The 15,931-nt window shown below is 50.8% G+C and overlaps 4 protein-coding genes across 4 annotated transcripts; 3 read left to right on the top strand and 1 right to left on the bottom strand.

Moving 5' to 3' along the window:
• Positions 1 to 777: 777 nt before the first annotated feature.
• C8Q69DRAFT_430395 (putative aspartate transaminase) lies at positions 778 to 2,898 on the top strand. The gene is made up of 3 exons (XM_028628483.1): positions 778 to 2,305; positions 2,377 to 2,482; positions 2,537 to 2,898. Exons 1-3 carry the CDS (start codon positions 1,199 to 1,201, stop codon positions 2,599 to 2,601), a joined length of 1,278 nt encoding a protein of 425 aa, XP_028486581.1. The 5' UTR covers positions 778 to 1,198; the 3' UTR covers positions 2,602 to 2,898.
• Positions 2,899 to 7,904: 5,006 nt separating this feature from the next.
• C8Q69DRAFT_443344 (putative G1/S-specific cyclin Pcl5) lies at positions 7,905 to 10,128 on the top strand (the record flags this gene model as incomplete). Its single annotated transcript, XM_028628906.1, has 2 exons — positions 7,905 to 8,364; positions 8,429 to 10,128. The coding sequence occupies 2 exons, from the start codon at positions 7,905 to 7,907 to the stop codon at positions 10,126 to 10,128; spliced, it is 2,160 nt and encodes a 719-aa protein (XP_028486582.1).
• Positions 10,129 to 11,840: 1,712 nt separating this feature from the next.
• On the top strand, positions 11,841 to 13,229 carry C8Q69DRAFT_209965 (pyridoxamine 5'-phosphate oxidase-domain-containing protein). The gene has a single exon (XM_028626175.1). The coding sequence runs from the start codon at positions 12,025 to 12,027 to the stop codon at positions 12,970 to 12,972; it is 948 nt and encodes a 315-aa protein (XP_028486583.1). The 5' UTR covers positions 11,841 to 12,024; the 3' UTR covers positions 12,973 to 13,229.
• Positions 13,230 to 13,328: 99 nt separating this feature from the next.
• On the bottom strand, positions 13,329 to 15,221 carry C8Q69DRAFT_399909 (NCS1 allantoate transporter; the record flags this gene model as incomplete). Its single annotated transcript, XM_028627875.1, has 4 exons — positions 13,329 to 14,231; positions 14,322 to 14,709; positions 14,761 to 15,013; positions 15,086 to 15,221. The coding sequence occupies 4 exons, from the start codon at positions 15,219 to 15,221 to the stop codon at positions 13,329 to 13,331; spliced, it is 1,680 nt and encodes a 559-aa protein (XP_028486584.1).
• Between the last annotated feature and the right edge of the window lie 710 nt (positions 15,222 to 15,931).

The raw sequence follows: 15,931 nt of genomic DNA on the forward strand, positions 1-15,931 counted from the left end.
CTAATAATCTAGAAAGCGAAACATACCATTTCTAGTCTCTATCTGCGCTGATCTGCATTTTCTCGTGATCAAGTTCTCATGCGTGCTTAGCTGTCATCAAGAACTAAAACCCCTGCAAGGTCAAGGATCTGGCTTGTGCAAATACGAGTGGTGGAGGCAGACCAGGGTTCAAGATGCAGGCTCATCATACCTAGTTATGCAGGTAGTCCTTTATAGGAATAGGATTCCGTATTACACAACCAGGGAGGGGAATTAGATTGAATTATTGTCGGGTTTTCCAGTTTTGGTGTTTCTTTTTGCGAGGATGTATGTATGTACTTTTGAAAACGCTTTTCTTTTATGCATTTTGGAACAGGCTGTAGTGGCTGTTATTGGCATTGCAGATAGACTAAATCTGTAGACCGATCTGCTGCCAGAAGCTTATATCGCAGAATATAGCTTTGATGTCTTAAGGGAAAGAAGGGCAATTTGCTCAATAACGTCTACCATTTTCTGGGTAACTAAATGGGACTACTCTATATCATGCATACTTCCAGGAGAATTATGCAACCTGACGAGCTATATTATATGAAACCAGTTCTCGAAGCGGTAGACTATGGTCTCGACTGCTGATCCAGATGTCGCCTCGTCTTTGTCCTAGCTCATTTCTGCAGGTGTTCGAATATGGCAATAGCGGCGTTCCGTCGGTTACAATGATTATGCACACCTAAGTTAAGTACCTAGGTAGTTAACAGAACGCCATACTAGGTACTTATGCTGCCCCGCGCTACTTGATAATGCTTTCCCGTGCCCCTCCAGTCGCTTTTTGCTTTGTGATATATAGACGGAATCAAATAAACTATTCTCATCGAGAACTCTAGGAGGAGTTCTTTGTTTGGCTTTATTGTTAAAGAAGCTTCACCTCGCATCTACTCTAGAGCATTATTATTTAATCGCGGTGCGAATCATCCGGATGCTGAGCATTATTTATGGCGCTGCGATCTCGGATGCGGAAGGGGGCAAGATGGTCCAATCAATACGCCGTCCGCAATCGTTACTAAGCCCGCCGTCGGGGTAAAAAGTGAATAGAGCGGAACCTTTGCGAGTCATATCTACCCCAGGTTAAATTGTGTTTCCTTTGCGATTATTATTGCTCGTCGTCGCCGTATATGATTACCTGCTTGCATAAAACACAATTGGAACGTTCTGTTTAGAAAGAATGGTCGAGTCAGGGAGCAAGCCGACAACGGCGCGCAAGTCTGTGTTTGCAGGCCTGCCGCATGTTGCCGTCGATGAGATTTTCGCGCTCAATCACGCATTCATTGCAGACACTCACCCGCAGAAGGTCAGCCTGGGAATCGGAGTGTATCGCACAAATGAGGGCAAGCCATGGCCCCTGCCAACTGTGGAGAAGGTCGAGAAGCAGCTGCTCGAAGAGAAGGATATCACCAGACATGAGTATCTGGCCATCGAGGGCAATATCGGATTCCTGCAGCTAGCGCGAGACCTGATGTTTGGTTTCGATAGCAAGAATGAGTCTGCAGCTGAGAAGGAAGCCAAGAGCAGGATCGCATCGGTCCAGGCAGTGTCAGGGACAGGTGCCAACCACGTGGGAGCTATCTTCCTCGCACATCACTTGAAGCCCAAGCATGTCTGGCTCTCTGACCCGTCGTGGGCAAACCACAACACGATCTGGGACTTGTCGGGTATTCCTATCAAGCAGTACCCGTACTACAACCCTTCTACCCGCAAGCTGGACTTTGAGGGCATGCTGCAGAAGCTTGAAACGGAGGCTCAGGAGGGAGATGCGATCTTGCTGCATGCCTGCGCGCACAACCCGACCGGGCTGGACCCGACCCAGGAGCAGTGGAAGGCTATTGTGGATGTGTGTGAGCGCAAGAGGATCTTCCCATTCTTCGACTCTGCGTACCAGGGATTCGCCTCCGGGTCGCTGGAGAAGGATGCATGGGCTGTCCGGTACGTGCTGAACGAGAAGCCTGAGATGGAGATGTGCGTTGCGCAGAGCTTCTCGAAGAACTGCGGCCTTTACGGCCAGCGGGTGGGAGCGTTCCATCTGGTGACGGTTCCAGAGCTGAGGGAGACGGCCTTGAAGAACTTGTGCCATATCATCCGTGGGGAGTACTCGATGGCGCCGCGCTACGGTGCGGAGATCGTCAAGAAGATCCTCAGCGACGACGAGCTCAAGGCGCAGTGGCAGGGAGATCTGGAGGTGATGAGCTCGCGTATCATCTCCATGCGCAAGGCGCTCTATGAGGAACTAGTGAGGTTGCAGACTCCTGGTACCTGGGACCACATTGTCATTCAGGTATGGCCCTTTCCTTTCCCTTATCTAGCAGGTCAGACGGGGAAAGAAAAATACTAACCTATATACTCCAGAACGGCATGTTCTCCTACACGGGCCTCACTCCAGAGCAAGTGGTTGCTCTGAAGGAGAAGTACCACATCTACCTCCTCAAATCGGGAAGAGCCTCCATTAGCGGCTGTAAGTGATCAATCATCCAAGTCAGGTAGAGGAGTTGATACTAACAAGCGACAGTGAGCGAAAACAACGTAGCATACGTCGCCAAAGCCATCGATGATGTCGTCCGGAACGTTGTATGAATCGAAATAGTATAACTATCCCCTTATTATCTTTTTGATTTTGAAAGCATTCAGCGGGGTTTATGAAAAATTAAAGACTATCCACTCGGTTTCTTTTTCTTTTTATTTCTATATATAAGAGCATAGATTCTCACGAAGCGAAAAGAAGCGATTTCCATCTTATACTATGGGTAGTTCTGTCATTATGTTACTTGACACAACAAGGACAATCACAGTAAAATCAGAATACAAAGTGAATAAATAAATCACGCTTCTGAATAGTTATCGATAAAATATAATCATCCTGTTTACATTGCGCTTAGATGATAATACACGATACTCTCTCTCTCTCTCTCTCTCTCTCTCTTGCAGGTAATGGAGAAATTGTATATTACATCTACCTATCAAGAACAACCGTCGAGATCACCTGCAAGCTACCCCATTCTTGATAACTAGTTATCACTTGTCCTAATTACATAACTACAGCGTTTTCGCAATAACTCTCAGGTCCCATGATATGATAAGCCTTAAGGTATGGTATGATATGATATGACACGAGATGATGCAGTGGTTGCCTAGAGTCCAGTTCGGGTTGAATCTCCGATGGTTCTAAAATTTAAACCATACCACCACATACTCCATAGTATATGATAATGATAATAATAATATAGTTAGGTTGCCAACTACCTAGGTAGCAGTAGGAAAAAAAAAGAAAACTCTTTTAGATAAGAAGATGGGAAGGTGGGCCTGTTGCCTTATGGGGTTCCTTATAGGGAAGCTTGAACCGTAAAGAGGTAGGCAGCGAGGATAGGTGATGGCTTATTATTAGCCACTACTGGGATTAGTTCGATCCCCGCACATGTGTCTGTAGAATTCTGGAGTAATAGTAACTTGAGGAGGTCATATTCTAGTTTACTCACGAGTGCCATATAGGTAGGTACAGTACAGAACAGTTAACTAAACTAAACGAATGAATGACCTCGGGATCAAGAACCTGACTCAGACCGTTGATCGTCGTTGCCACGTTTGAAGGTAGCCAGCCCTTATTTTTTTTTTCTTCGAATCTGACTTCTACATGTACCTGGAAAAAATCCAGTATGGATGGATAAGAGCGGGGATCTCCTACTGGATGAATTGTGGCCACGTTGAACGACGTCTGGGTACCAGATACAGGGCGACCAGGTCCAAGGATGGTGCTGAGTTAGGTACTAGTTACCTGTACGGCAATATTACCATATGGGGACAGATAGCCAGCCAAAGAGATGAAAAGCCTCCGGACAAAGTAACTACTACTCTAGGTCATGCAGGAAGCAGTTGAAGTTAGAAGGAAGGAGATCATGGATGTTCGGTGACTTTCCATCCGGAAATGGAGGGAGGGAGAGGGGGGGGGGGGGGGGGGGGGGGGTCACGAAGTCGTGTAGAATTTTCCTTCTTTTTTTTTTTTTTTTGAAGAATAATATGCTTCTCGCCATCATCGTATTCTCTCTCTCTCTCTCTCTCTCTCTCGCTGGTTAAGGTCCGAGCTTGGTCTTTTGATTTTCCCTGCTCGTCGCTTTCGGTCAGGAATGCGAAAGATGACTGAGATTCTTTGGGGCGGTGGAACAGGCAAATCGTCATCGCTGCCGGAATGGATTAATTATATGCCTGCTGATTGGCGGGTTGCGGCAGAAAAAGCCCTGGACAGCGTGGCGACTCCGGAGTTGCAGCCGGTTGTGTGGGCATCGGGAGTTTTTTTTTATTGCATTAATTTTATTCTAATGAGCATAATTAGGATTGTTCTTGTTAACTAGTTAGTTATACTCTCTATTATTAATAAATTATTACATGAAATGAAGGTACGATCATAAAAATAGTCTCTCGATTTAACAAAGCAGGACGGGGAAAAGCATGACCCGAGAAGAAAAAAAACAGACCATCTTGGGTCCTTGGGATCCTTCTTTGCTCCACCCCTGCGCTGCACGCAATCCTACCACGGCAAGTGATTAATTAAGGTGTCCTCCGGGTTCTTATTCCATCGCGCGCTGTGTGCGGTGATCGTCATGATCCAGAATATGGTGATGAGCTCTAGAACCTGAACCGGAGGACACCCGGTAAAGAAGAGCACGAGGCAGGGAAAAGAGTTTTATCGGCAACACGGGGACCGTGCAGTGCAAGTCGTACTGCAGGTGATAATAATATTAAATAACTAACCCGGTACAGCAGTGCCTCGAGTCCTTATTCTTTCGTAGAGTAGTAATACTCCTTCACTGTTCTTTCAGTATCGATATTTTTGGACGCGCTTAGGGGCTGGCCATGTTATCAGGGACAGACGAATGTCATGGATCGGATCTGATCTGATCTGACGAGCGATCTGCTTGTTCCAGACTATGGCCCGTCTTGAACAGCAGCCACACCGTACGTAGCCTACGCCTTATAGGAGAACTAGTAGAAGTATAGCAGAATAGAATAGAATAGAATGCGGAGTTCAAGTTAATACCCTATAGTAGTATCCGGTCACAGACACAGAGGCTGAGACAACAAACCCCAGACGATAGACGAGTTCAGACTTCTCCTACTCCTCCGTACTGAGGATGGGACCGCTATCCGGCCACTATCGCATAGTCTCCGTCTCCGGTGTCGGGTGGAGCAGCAGCATCTGGCCTCTTAGCCATCTTGTATTATTCTAAATCTACAGACAAGAATCTAAGATTATCATTCAGGTATCGACGCTGAAAAAGCTGGAGCTGTCTTTGGTTTGGTCGATCTCCTAGTCCCGTAGGGCTAAGTTCAAGTTACCGAGTCCAGACGCTGTGGGACAGGAACAGCAGAACGGACACTGTTCGATTGAAAATACTGTACTGGCAGACGGCGTGGACAGAGACTGGCTGGGGGGTGGCAGTTAAGTAGTTCATTCGTTCGATCGTTCGTCGAGGATTCGAGTAACCTGTACGATGATACGGAGTAATAGTAATAATACTTTGGACTTGAGTCGATTCGAGTCCAGTTAACTTAGTCTAATTAATTAGTTGGTTAGTTAATAGGGAGATTATTATGCACATCATGCCCCGGGCTTCCCTGGCTGTGTCTCATTGCCTCATCCCGCTGCGAGTCGGTGGCGCGGGCTGGACAGGCGCACGCGGTGGTTGGCCCAGGACGGCAACACGGGAGGGAGTCACAGTCTGTCAGTCTGTTCTGCTTGCTGGGATGGTTGGAATGGTTCCCCAAAGGCAGAATTCTCCTGTAGACTCGAGTAATAGAAAACGCTGCTGCTCCCCCATGTTTTTCCTTCTTCTCCAGCCATCGTCGATATGTCCGGGCTACAGATCATCCGCGCGACCAGCCTCGAATAAGCGCCGTATCGTCCTCGGATCGTTCTCTCAATAATAATATAATAATATTATTATTATAAGTGATCGAGTTGGTCGATTGATGCTCTTCTTGTCCAACGTTCCCTAGAGTGTGACCACCGTTACTACCTGTTATTATTATTACTATTATTATTATTACACTGCACCACTTAACTACTTATTTACTTACCACCGCCACTGTTGGCTCGTACAATTTTACCATTCCGATTGACTACTATTATATTATTATTTGTTCCCCTCATTCTCTGTACTTTCCCTTTGCCTCGAATCACGCGCGGTCACGAAACCGCCCGTGTCGCTCTGCTGCCTGGTGGCAAGCGTCTCGCACTCTTTCGCTGTGTCTGGTTTAGGTGAGACAGCCCCGTTTTGCCCCCCCGTAAGCTCCTTGGAAGATCGTGTCTTTTTTCTTTCGTTCCCCCCGAAGAGTCACCGCCCGGGCAGCCACGAGTCCACTCGCGCCAAAGCAGCCCAGCTCAGCAGCCCAGCCCATTCCCATCCTATCCTATCCTATCCTATCCTATCTCGGAGCCTGAAAGACTCATTTCCGTTACAGTCATACCTACTCGCCTCCCTCCCTCTCTGCCCTTTTCTTCCCCCCGGTATAAACTACTGCGAAGCAGACAGCTCTCTCTACGTGTTGACTCCCCCTTCTCCTCCCAACCCGTAGAGAAAGCTTGTCTTCCTCCCGTCGTTTCCTCTCTCTCTCTCTCTCTCGCTCTCTCTTCCTCTCATTGCGCTTCTTGTCCGCTGGTGGTCCGCTTCGCCTCCCTGGTCTGGTGAACGATCAGCGCGTCCTCTTGCTCTCGATTCTGTTGCTTCCCGCCACCTTGCCACGCTCTGGACAGCAGAACAAATAACGTGAGTTGACTCACTGTTCCATCCTGTTCGTTCCATCCTTCTGCTCTGATCCACCGGCCCATCACTTGCGCTGCTGCTGGAGTTGTTACTGGACCTGAGTGACTACACATCCGCCGGTGACTGTTTGCTCCGCCGCCTCCCCCAGCCCAGTCCCCCGGCACCGCCAGGCCCCCGTCGACTATTCTTCGGTGCCTCCAGGGATAATAAAAAAGAACTCCCCGCCGACTGGTTCATGATCATTTTCTTTTGCCTGGAGAGAACTCCGCGCTAATCTCGTGTTTCCCGCCTCAGTTCCTTGCGGCTCTCCGCCTCCCGCCGTTCCCCTAATCTCGTTCCGTCGATAGACCAGCAGACTGCCTTGACAAGCGTCAGACCTTAACTGGTGCTGCCTGCTTGTTGACAGTCCCGCCGTTTATCGGCCTCCTATATACTCGATCGACACCCCAGTTTACAAGATGTACCCTGTTGTAGCGACCACCTCCGATCCGATCATCCGCGTTGCAGAATCCTCCTCATCAGATCTCCGAAAGACCAGCAAGGTTGCTGCGGGTGTCTGCGTCTAGAAAGCCTTTCGAACCGCAGTCTGCAGAGGAGTTGATGTTGTCCTGTTTAATCAACGACGTTGCTCGTCTGCGCATATACACACCGCTTCGGTTTTCAGATCTACATTTGGACTCTACACACGGTGATCGGGATCAAGGTTCCTGATCTAACTTTCATCCTTTTCTACGTTACCCTACCTTCATATCCGCTGTTGATACCGTGCCGTATCAACATTCACCCGCTCGACTCGATTTCGAATTGGTGATTCTCACACCTCATTCATCTGACTTTCCCGTCTTATCGATCAAGCTGGCGATCGCTCAGTATTAAGGGTCCCCCGTCGCCTGATCCCAAAAGACGGCCTGCTCTACTCGGTTTCGTCTCCCCGGTTATCGCCTAACGGTCTATTGAAAATATCACGGTTTAAAAAAAAATTAACAAACGAACCCATCCTGTCGTCACATTCTCTGTGACACAAGACAATCGCCATCGATCTTTGCCACTAGTTCTTGTATGACCCCCTGACGATCGGTCGAGAGTCAGTCGCAAGTTACGAGGAAGGCAAACCGTCCGGCTATGACAGGAATGGACGTTTTGGGTTTGACCTACTCAAACCCGAGCATTCAGCAGAAAGCGCAGAATGTTCACCCTTACACCTCATCCATCGCTTCATCCGCCTCATCATCGTCCTCATCTATCTTCTCCCTTGACTGCGTCTCCTCTCAGAGTTCGATCTCTTCATCGTCCACTCACATGGTAGATGTCATCTGGGAGAACGAAGCGTCTGGTGAGACGCCGGTGACCGGAAGAGGCCTGGCTCAATCAAGTGAATCGAGTTCCCGTTACCCCCGGGGAAGTGTGAGGGCAAATGTTCCCAAAGTGGCTGACACGGCAGTGCCGCCTGAGTTGCGGAAGAACCCTCGACGTACCAACAGCCTTGGTGTCTCATCGAACGGTGCTCCCTCTTGCGTGCGCGCCCCGCCGTCTCTTGTTCGTCAATGTGAGCGGAAAGTGAACTTCGTCGATAATCTCGTCGGTAAGTCTCAAACTCTTGAATGTGGACACGTGATAAGTTCATCCGCTGAGATCCACATTTGAAGATACTGCGGCGCAAATAGTCGAGACGATATGGCCGTTGTCGGTCGTCTCTCTTCGCGGCGATTCTACCCTGGGCTGCAAGGGAGTTCTGCCTCTGCGTACCTTCATTCAGGAAACGCTCAGGCGATCCCGCACAAGTTACAGTACTCTGCAGGTGGCGCTCTATTATCTGATCAAGATCAGACCCCATGTGCCCAAACATGATTTCACAATGGAACAGCCTAGGGATAAGCCGCTCGCACGCGCCATGCAGTGCGGTCGACGCATGTTTCTCGCCGCCTTGATCCTCGCGTCCAAGTATCTACAGGACCGCAACTACTCCGCCCGAGCCTGGAGCAAGATTTCGGGCCTCAACACGGTCGAGATCAACCAGAACGAACTGATGTTTCTCGACGCCGTGAGCTGGAGGTTGCACATCCCGGAGAGTACGTTCCAGCGCTGGACAGACATTGTCCTCAGGTACACTCCTGGTGCTGGAGCGCCGCCTCCCGCGGACGGTCAGTGCTGGCGCACGATCATTCCCAAGCTCACGCCTGAGCTTGATTTTGTCGATCCCGAACCCGTCAGCCCCTGGGGTTTCGGAAGCTTCGAGATGGACTGTGCTGCGGAAGCACCCTGCAGCGAGATGTCGACACCGAGTCTCTCGTCTTCCCACGAGCAGACCCCGACATGCGCTCGCAACATCCCTCTCACTCTCGAGCCGACCCCTCGATTGGAGTATCACAACCCATCTCTGCCTGCGCTTCCCCGACCTGGCTTGCTACCGACTCCTCAGATGACGCCTCAGTCGAGCGCCGCTTCCACTCCTGCTGTGAGTGTCAGCGGTTTCTATCCGCGGAGGCCATCCATCTGTTCAGCGATGTCGCAAGCTCAGAGCCTGTGCACGGCGCGTTCGACGCTCGATCAGCGCCCGCCCCCGTCGTTTTCTGGCCGGTCGGTAACCTACGATGGCTACCCCACGGCGATGCGTCGCTCCTCTCTGGCGCGATCGACTTCGTCCGCCTCGTCTCCAGAGTCGATGGTCTCCGATGTCTCGTCGATGTCGTCGCGTTCTTCCCGCTCTTCCTCCATCTCGTCGAGTGCGTCTGGGACTTGCGCGCCTATCCAGTCTCGGCTGGCTATCAAGGCGACTCGTCGCTGCGCCAACAACGCGCTGAAGGAGTGCCGGAAGAACCTGATCATTGCCTCTCCGATCGATGAGACAGCGCTAGCGGGAATCTACAACTCCCCGGAATCGTACGTTGGTTCTGCACCGCAGGTGCCGGATCTGTCCAATTTCTCGTTGAATACTCCCATCGATTTAACTGCCCACGAAGCCGCTCAGGGTCTCTGTGAGCTATCGGGCGCTGTACCCCGCTCTCACCCGACGCCGGAGCCTGTCCCGGAGACACGACGCTGCCGAAAGCGCGGTCGCACCGCGTCGGAAGACATGATTCTGCAGACCAACGTCCGCCAGATCATGGGCATCAATCCGGGCAAGTCGGAGGCGGTAGTATTGACTGACCGCAACGTTGCTGAGTCCTTCATGCTTCCGCAGCCGAAAGGCTTGCAGTCACCGTCCACTTCTCAGTTTGGCTCGCTGCGCTTGCCGGTCCCTCTATCCGGTCCTCATGGCACGGGCAGCTTGAAGCGTGCATGCTGCGGCAGCGAGGCCCGGCCGTTTCTGCTGAACGCTGCCGGTCGGTCCAAGACCTTTAACTGAAGAAGCGAAAAGTAGGTTTCTTCCTATCATATCTCTCTTTACGAAAAACAAAAGATACCTCTTTTTGATTTTACTGCTTATGGCAATCTGCTTGCACCAGCAGATGGTGTTGTTTCCTTTTTATTTGCTTTTGCGGCAGAGGACCAGGTGGTGTCCGGCTGAGACCATTGACGTCCTCCCTTTCATCTTGAGTACTCTGAAAAGCATTGTCTTGTGTATATACCCTGCTGTTTCGTCGGAAAACGAAGGGAAAAAGCGACTGCTTTCAAGTCTCTGGTGCCTGATGCTTCTACTCTTGCCTGCGACTTTATCTGGTGGAGAGGGGACTGGGAAGCTTGTCCCGCTCTCATTGTATGTATGATGTACCGCACAGGTGGCTCTTGTCGGAGCTTGCTCCTTTGATTTTTCCCTTTCGCATGTTGTTTCTTATCGGTTCCCGGCGCGCGGTCGATACGGATGGGGGTTTTATTTTGTGCTACGCTCCATTTTTGACTACGGTCGAATGCACGGGAAGGAGCTTCCCCTAGCAAAGCGGGATCGGAGCGAGAGGAGCATCCTACGGCGTCCAGTCTTTCGTCTCTCTTTCGGCCGCTCGTGGTGTAAGTAGGAATAGGCATTCGTACAGTACAATAATGCAACCACCATAATATGATCACCTGTCTTCCTCTTTCATAGATTAGGGATTATCCGGCTTCCACCCTGTTGATCAATTCTATCACTTAGTATCAGATCGGTTTTTCTGATCAACCAATACCGCCAATACCTTGGAAATAAGTAGCTTGGATCTATCTCTCGATTTCGGAACTTTTTGAGAAACATCTGAGTTATTCTACTAAACCCCCAGTTGCATATATTCCCTATCTCCCTTTCCATCGCTAACTAACTAGGTCCCATTATTAATCATTAGGCAACCATCTCCTCGCGAGGATAGGCGGCAAGTCACCTAAGTTAGGTAGGTAGGTTGATGTGGTCATGAGGGCAATCCGACCTCTCTTCACACCAACGACGATAATTCTCTCTCCTACACTTGGCGGTCTGTTGGCGTGACGATTTCTGGAGGACCGTGGCCTCGTTACCTATGCTGTGACTCATACCGCGTCGTCATCACGATGTTGTTTTTTCCAGTTGGGAAGTGTGGTGTGGTCTTCTCGCTACCAGATCCTCTACTCGATATTGTGCGCGCCCCTCCTGACCCTTATCCATGGTTAACTGACAACAGGGCAAAAAAGTTCGCCTTCAGTTTTCTTGGATATAGAGTAAGTTACATTGCGCCGATCAAACTGTGGCGAAGCTCCTCTCCACCGCCAGACCGTGGACACGTGCTGGTAGCGTGAGTCACGTTGCGAGCTGGGCTGACGCTTTGCCGCATGAAGTTAGCCGCATGCCACGTGGGGCTAGCTGGAGACAGGTTCTTATTGCCGGAGAGGGAAAGTGGGGTGGAGCGAGGCCGGAGGACATCGGGGCACTTGTCGGGTACGTTCGGGAAGTCAGGTGATGGGCCGTTTTGGAAAATCCGCTGACTTAGCATGAGCTAGTCTGATCTTGGGATAGTACATATCAGATAAGATCATGCGGTTAAACTTGATAAGATCCGAGGTCCCCACTCAGACCCACTGGCGTCATGTCCTGTGACCGTCACCCGACACGCCGCTAGTCAAACGACATCGAACGAACATCCTCGGACGCTGAACAGCCCACTGTGATTGTGATTGTTCTCTTTTGCCCTTTTTTTTTTTATTTCTGCTGTTGCTGCGAAGCTTCATCGGCAGTCTTCTTTGAAAATCTTCTATTAAGCAAACGGGTTGCGGTTCCCTTCTTCCCTAACCCCCCTCTGTCCGGACCTCCGATTGGTATTTTGGACGATCGAATAAAAAACGAAGGTTCCCGTCTCCAACCATGGAGCTCGATAGAGTCTGGTCGATTTCAAAGCTTCTCACAACTTGTCTTGTACTCGGCCAGGTCGCGCGTCCGGTCTTGGGCGTCCCTGTGGTGGATGCGGGTGATGCTCCGTTTCAGCATGCCGTGATAGGACAGGAGGTGCAGCCGGAGCGTATCTACGATGACATGGATTTACTTCTGCACTCTTCTGCTGCCTCCGATGAGGATAATGCAGATACAGTGACGGTTGGAAGCCAAGATGGAGAGGAGAAGACGACCTTCCCCCGTCCGTCGTGGTGGGTATCGACGCTGAGAGCGCGTCGTCTCCTCGCCCTCGCCAAAACTGGAGTCGTCTCGACCGTCTTCCCAGATCGTATCCCGCCCAGTTCCTTCGCTCCCCCTGACGTCGCAGGCGTATCGGTTCCGCTGCCCGAATACGTCGCAGACTGCGACGAAGCCCTCCCCGACGGCAACGGCGGAGACGGCAGCCCGACATTTGTCGGTCTAAAAATCTCCACGACCTTCCGCAACACAGCCGCCGGATCGAACATCAGCCTTTCTCTCGACTGGTGGGATCACCTCGACGAGACGCGACCCATCTACCCTGGTTTCCCACTCAGTCCGGCAGGTCTTCCGCGCGTGACGCTATTCGGATACGTAGTTCCCTTCGAAACCCCCCTACCCAGAGGCACGAAGAGGGCTCTCGAATCGTGCTATCTGGCTAAACACCCCGACGCGAGAGTCTGGTTACCGGACCAGAAGTTCTCTCCGCACGAGAGCTTTTGGGCCAAGATGGTTGTCACCCATGTGTATTGGATCGGTGGGTTTGGAGATACCCAGCAGATCGGTTGGATGAATATCACTGAGTGGTCGGGGATTCGTCGTAAGGGTAGTTTGCCTGGAGTCGGTGATGGACGTGGTTGGGATGATGTTAGGTTGCCGGGTGAGAATGGTTATTACTCCTAACTTGAGCTTTTGTTTTTTCCTCTTGGCGGGCATTAGGAGTAGTATGTATGTATGTATGTACATGCTGGCGAGGATGACTGTCGGGTAAGGCATGATGAGAAACGAAAACGAAACATCTGATGCAAATTGACGAATCATCGATGAGTACATACTTGCCATGGGCAGTGCGACTCGAATACACAACAGCATGAACGGTTACAATACATAGTATAAGCAATAGGCAATGGCAATCACTCACCCAAAACATGTTCCTTATTCATAACATAACACCAAGTATCAACTAAGTAAACAGATCGTATATTCTCATACCTATCTACTTATATAGAACCGAAATAAAAAGAAAAGGGAGAACCGCACTACAAAATCCGATCTATCCCCTTGACGAACCTCTTAAACCCACTCTTCTCATTCACCTCGACCGCCTCACCCATGCTTGCCCCCGAACCAATCTTCTCCTCATCACTCGGCACTGGCTCCACGCCTTCCACGGCCATCTCCCTCGCATCATATATCTCATCCGGCAGAACGGCGCGCTCAATCAGCATCGTCTCCACGGGGAAGAAATGCGACAAGGTGATATAAACAAGACTACTGGCCACGAACCCCAATAGCCATCCGAATTGATACGGATGAATACCCACACCGACTTCGATACTCGAATTGACGGAATTGATCAGACCTGGTAAATTGGGTCCGACGCCAACGAGGAACGCTACCACGGCGCGCCAGTTTACACCGTAGCGGCCATATTGGTATATACCTTGGGGCTGGTAGAGGGCCAAAGAGTCGTATTTTCTGCGTTTGATGATCCAATAATCCCACAACATGATGGCAGCGATGGGGCCGAGGAAGATCGCATACGCGGACATGAAGTTGAGGAAGTTTCCGGCGGAGGCGAGGATTTTCCAGGGCACGAGACACCATGATAAGATGGCGCAGAGAAGTTGGCCGCGGCGGATGTTGATGAAGCGCGGAGCGAGCGCGGTGAAGTCGTTTGCGGCGGAGAGGGAGTTCGCGGAGATATTGACTCCCAGAGAGGCGAGGGCGAAGGTGAAGGAGGCGAAGAAGCGACATGCGCGGTTGTCCCAGTAGCTGATCAGGACGGTGGGATCCCACGGGAGGGAGCCGCCGTAGCGTGCTTGGCCTGCGGAGGAGGTGGTGATGCCGATGAAGGCGATGAAGGTGAAGACGATAGGGAGCATAGGGACGTAGAGGATTTGCCATTTTACGCTGACGCGGGAGTAGCGCGAGAAGTCGGACTGTTTTCGGGGTTGGATTAGATATATTTCATTTTTTGATGCTGATTTGGAAGAAAGGGAGAGAGTAGCGGGGGAGGGACGATTGCATACCTGGTTGACACTGAGAGTGGCATAGTTGCCAATGACCGAAGTCAAGTTAGCCAGGAACAACCAGCTGTATGCGGACGAGCCTGGTTTCAACGTTGGTTGCTGGTCATAGATCTTTCCACCACCCTCTGAGACAAAAGCCCAGATCAACATGGCGATCCAGCCGATAGGAACAAAGATCGACTTTGCCATAAACAACCAGCGGAGCTTGTCCGGTCTCATGTACAGGAAAGGGATCTGTGCGAGCCAGAAGAGGAAGAAGCTGACCATCCCGTTCGTCGTGATGCCCTGGTTCTCGGGAATGGTGTTTTTGATTGTCAGAAAGCTGGGCCAGATGGCGCCGATCATGACTCGGACGGCATTTCCACCGTTGACATTTTGAATGGCGAACCTGGTCAAAGTTAGAGAAGGGGGGATTTAGCTCCCAGATGCTAATACTGACCAGAACACTGCCAGAATGACACGAGATATGATGGCGATGTAGGACCCCCAGAACCCCCAGCTGGCGCGCGCCAGGACCGGAAAGGGGACGTGATAGATGGACCCAATGGCACCGTTACCGGATATGACGAAAGAAATGATGAAAAATGCAACGGCCACAATGATGAGGGATTCGCGATAGGTCATGCCGACGGCCAGAATACTGCTGGCGAACTGCCATGTTGCGGTATTGAACGCGTCGGATATCCAGTATGCTGGGAGTCATGAAGTCAGCATTTCACCTCCATTGAAACGTATGTATTCGGAATATAAGATGATAGACGTACCGATAAAACTAGTGACTCCCCATTTTCGCATGTGACGAGGCACCGGGTCGAGATCGAGGTTCGTCCAGCGAGCATTGCCCTCAGCGAATGCTGATTTGGGCTGCGTGACGAAGAGACTGGGCCGTTTGAACTTCATTTCTGCGACGACACCGAAGTTCAATCAAGGGGAGTCTTTCTATTGCGTATAAAACAGGACCAGCCTGCAGACGGGACGAGTAAATATCTACCGCTGCAACTGCCGGCAGAGAACACGACGCATCCGCCTCGAAAGTATTAAACACTACCGAATAGCTCCATTATAGCGGACAGACGGCCAGATTTCTCTACCGAAGTCGGGATGCACGTCCAACAGATAGCGAGCAAGATAGAGCACAGCGACGGCTGATAAGCCACGAGGAGGACTGATAAGCGCTTCCCCGTGCGGAATAGACTAGACCCCCAACGCCCGACCCGGCTGATAATAACGACGATCGTCAGGGCCTTAATTGGCCGTCGGCTCTCATATGGCGTGGCGACTTCCTGCTGATGATAAGAGAAGGCCTGTGATATTAATTGATTCCACTGTTCCCCCGGGCGAGATAATACTTAGTAGACCCGCCCCCGGCCAGCGCCAAGTTTTGCGGAAATCATCCCCCAATACTGTAATGGCAAGTAGATCCAGAGGAAAGAATGGCTTGTTTGGCGCTTGACGCTTGCACGATTACGAGTTTTCGATTGTGATCATTCCGTGACTTTCGTAATAATGCTATCCGGGTATCTATAGTCTCGTAGCGTCACTCGCTAGCAAATATGGCTTAAATTTCCCTTGCCTAACCCTCAGCCAAGTTAGCTGTACCGGATGGTCGG

The sequence above is a fragment of the Paecilomyces variotii genome (genome assembly GCF_004022145.1).
Source record: "Paecilomyces variotii strain CBS 101075 chromosome Unknown C8Q69scaffold_3, whole genome shotgun sequence".
NCBI classification, from domain to species: Eukaryota; Fungi; Ascomycota; class Eurotiomycetes; order Eurotiales; family Thermoascaceae; genus Paecilomyces; species Paecilomyces variotii.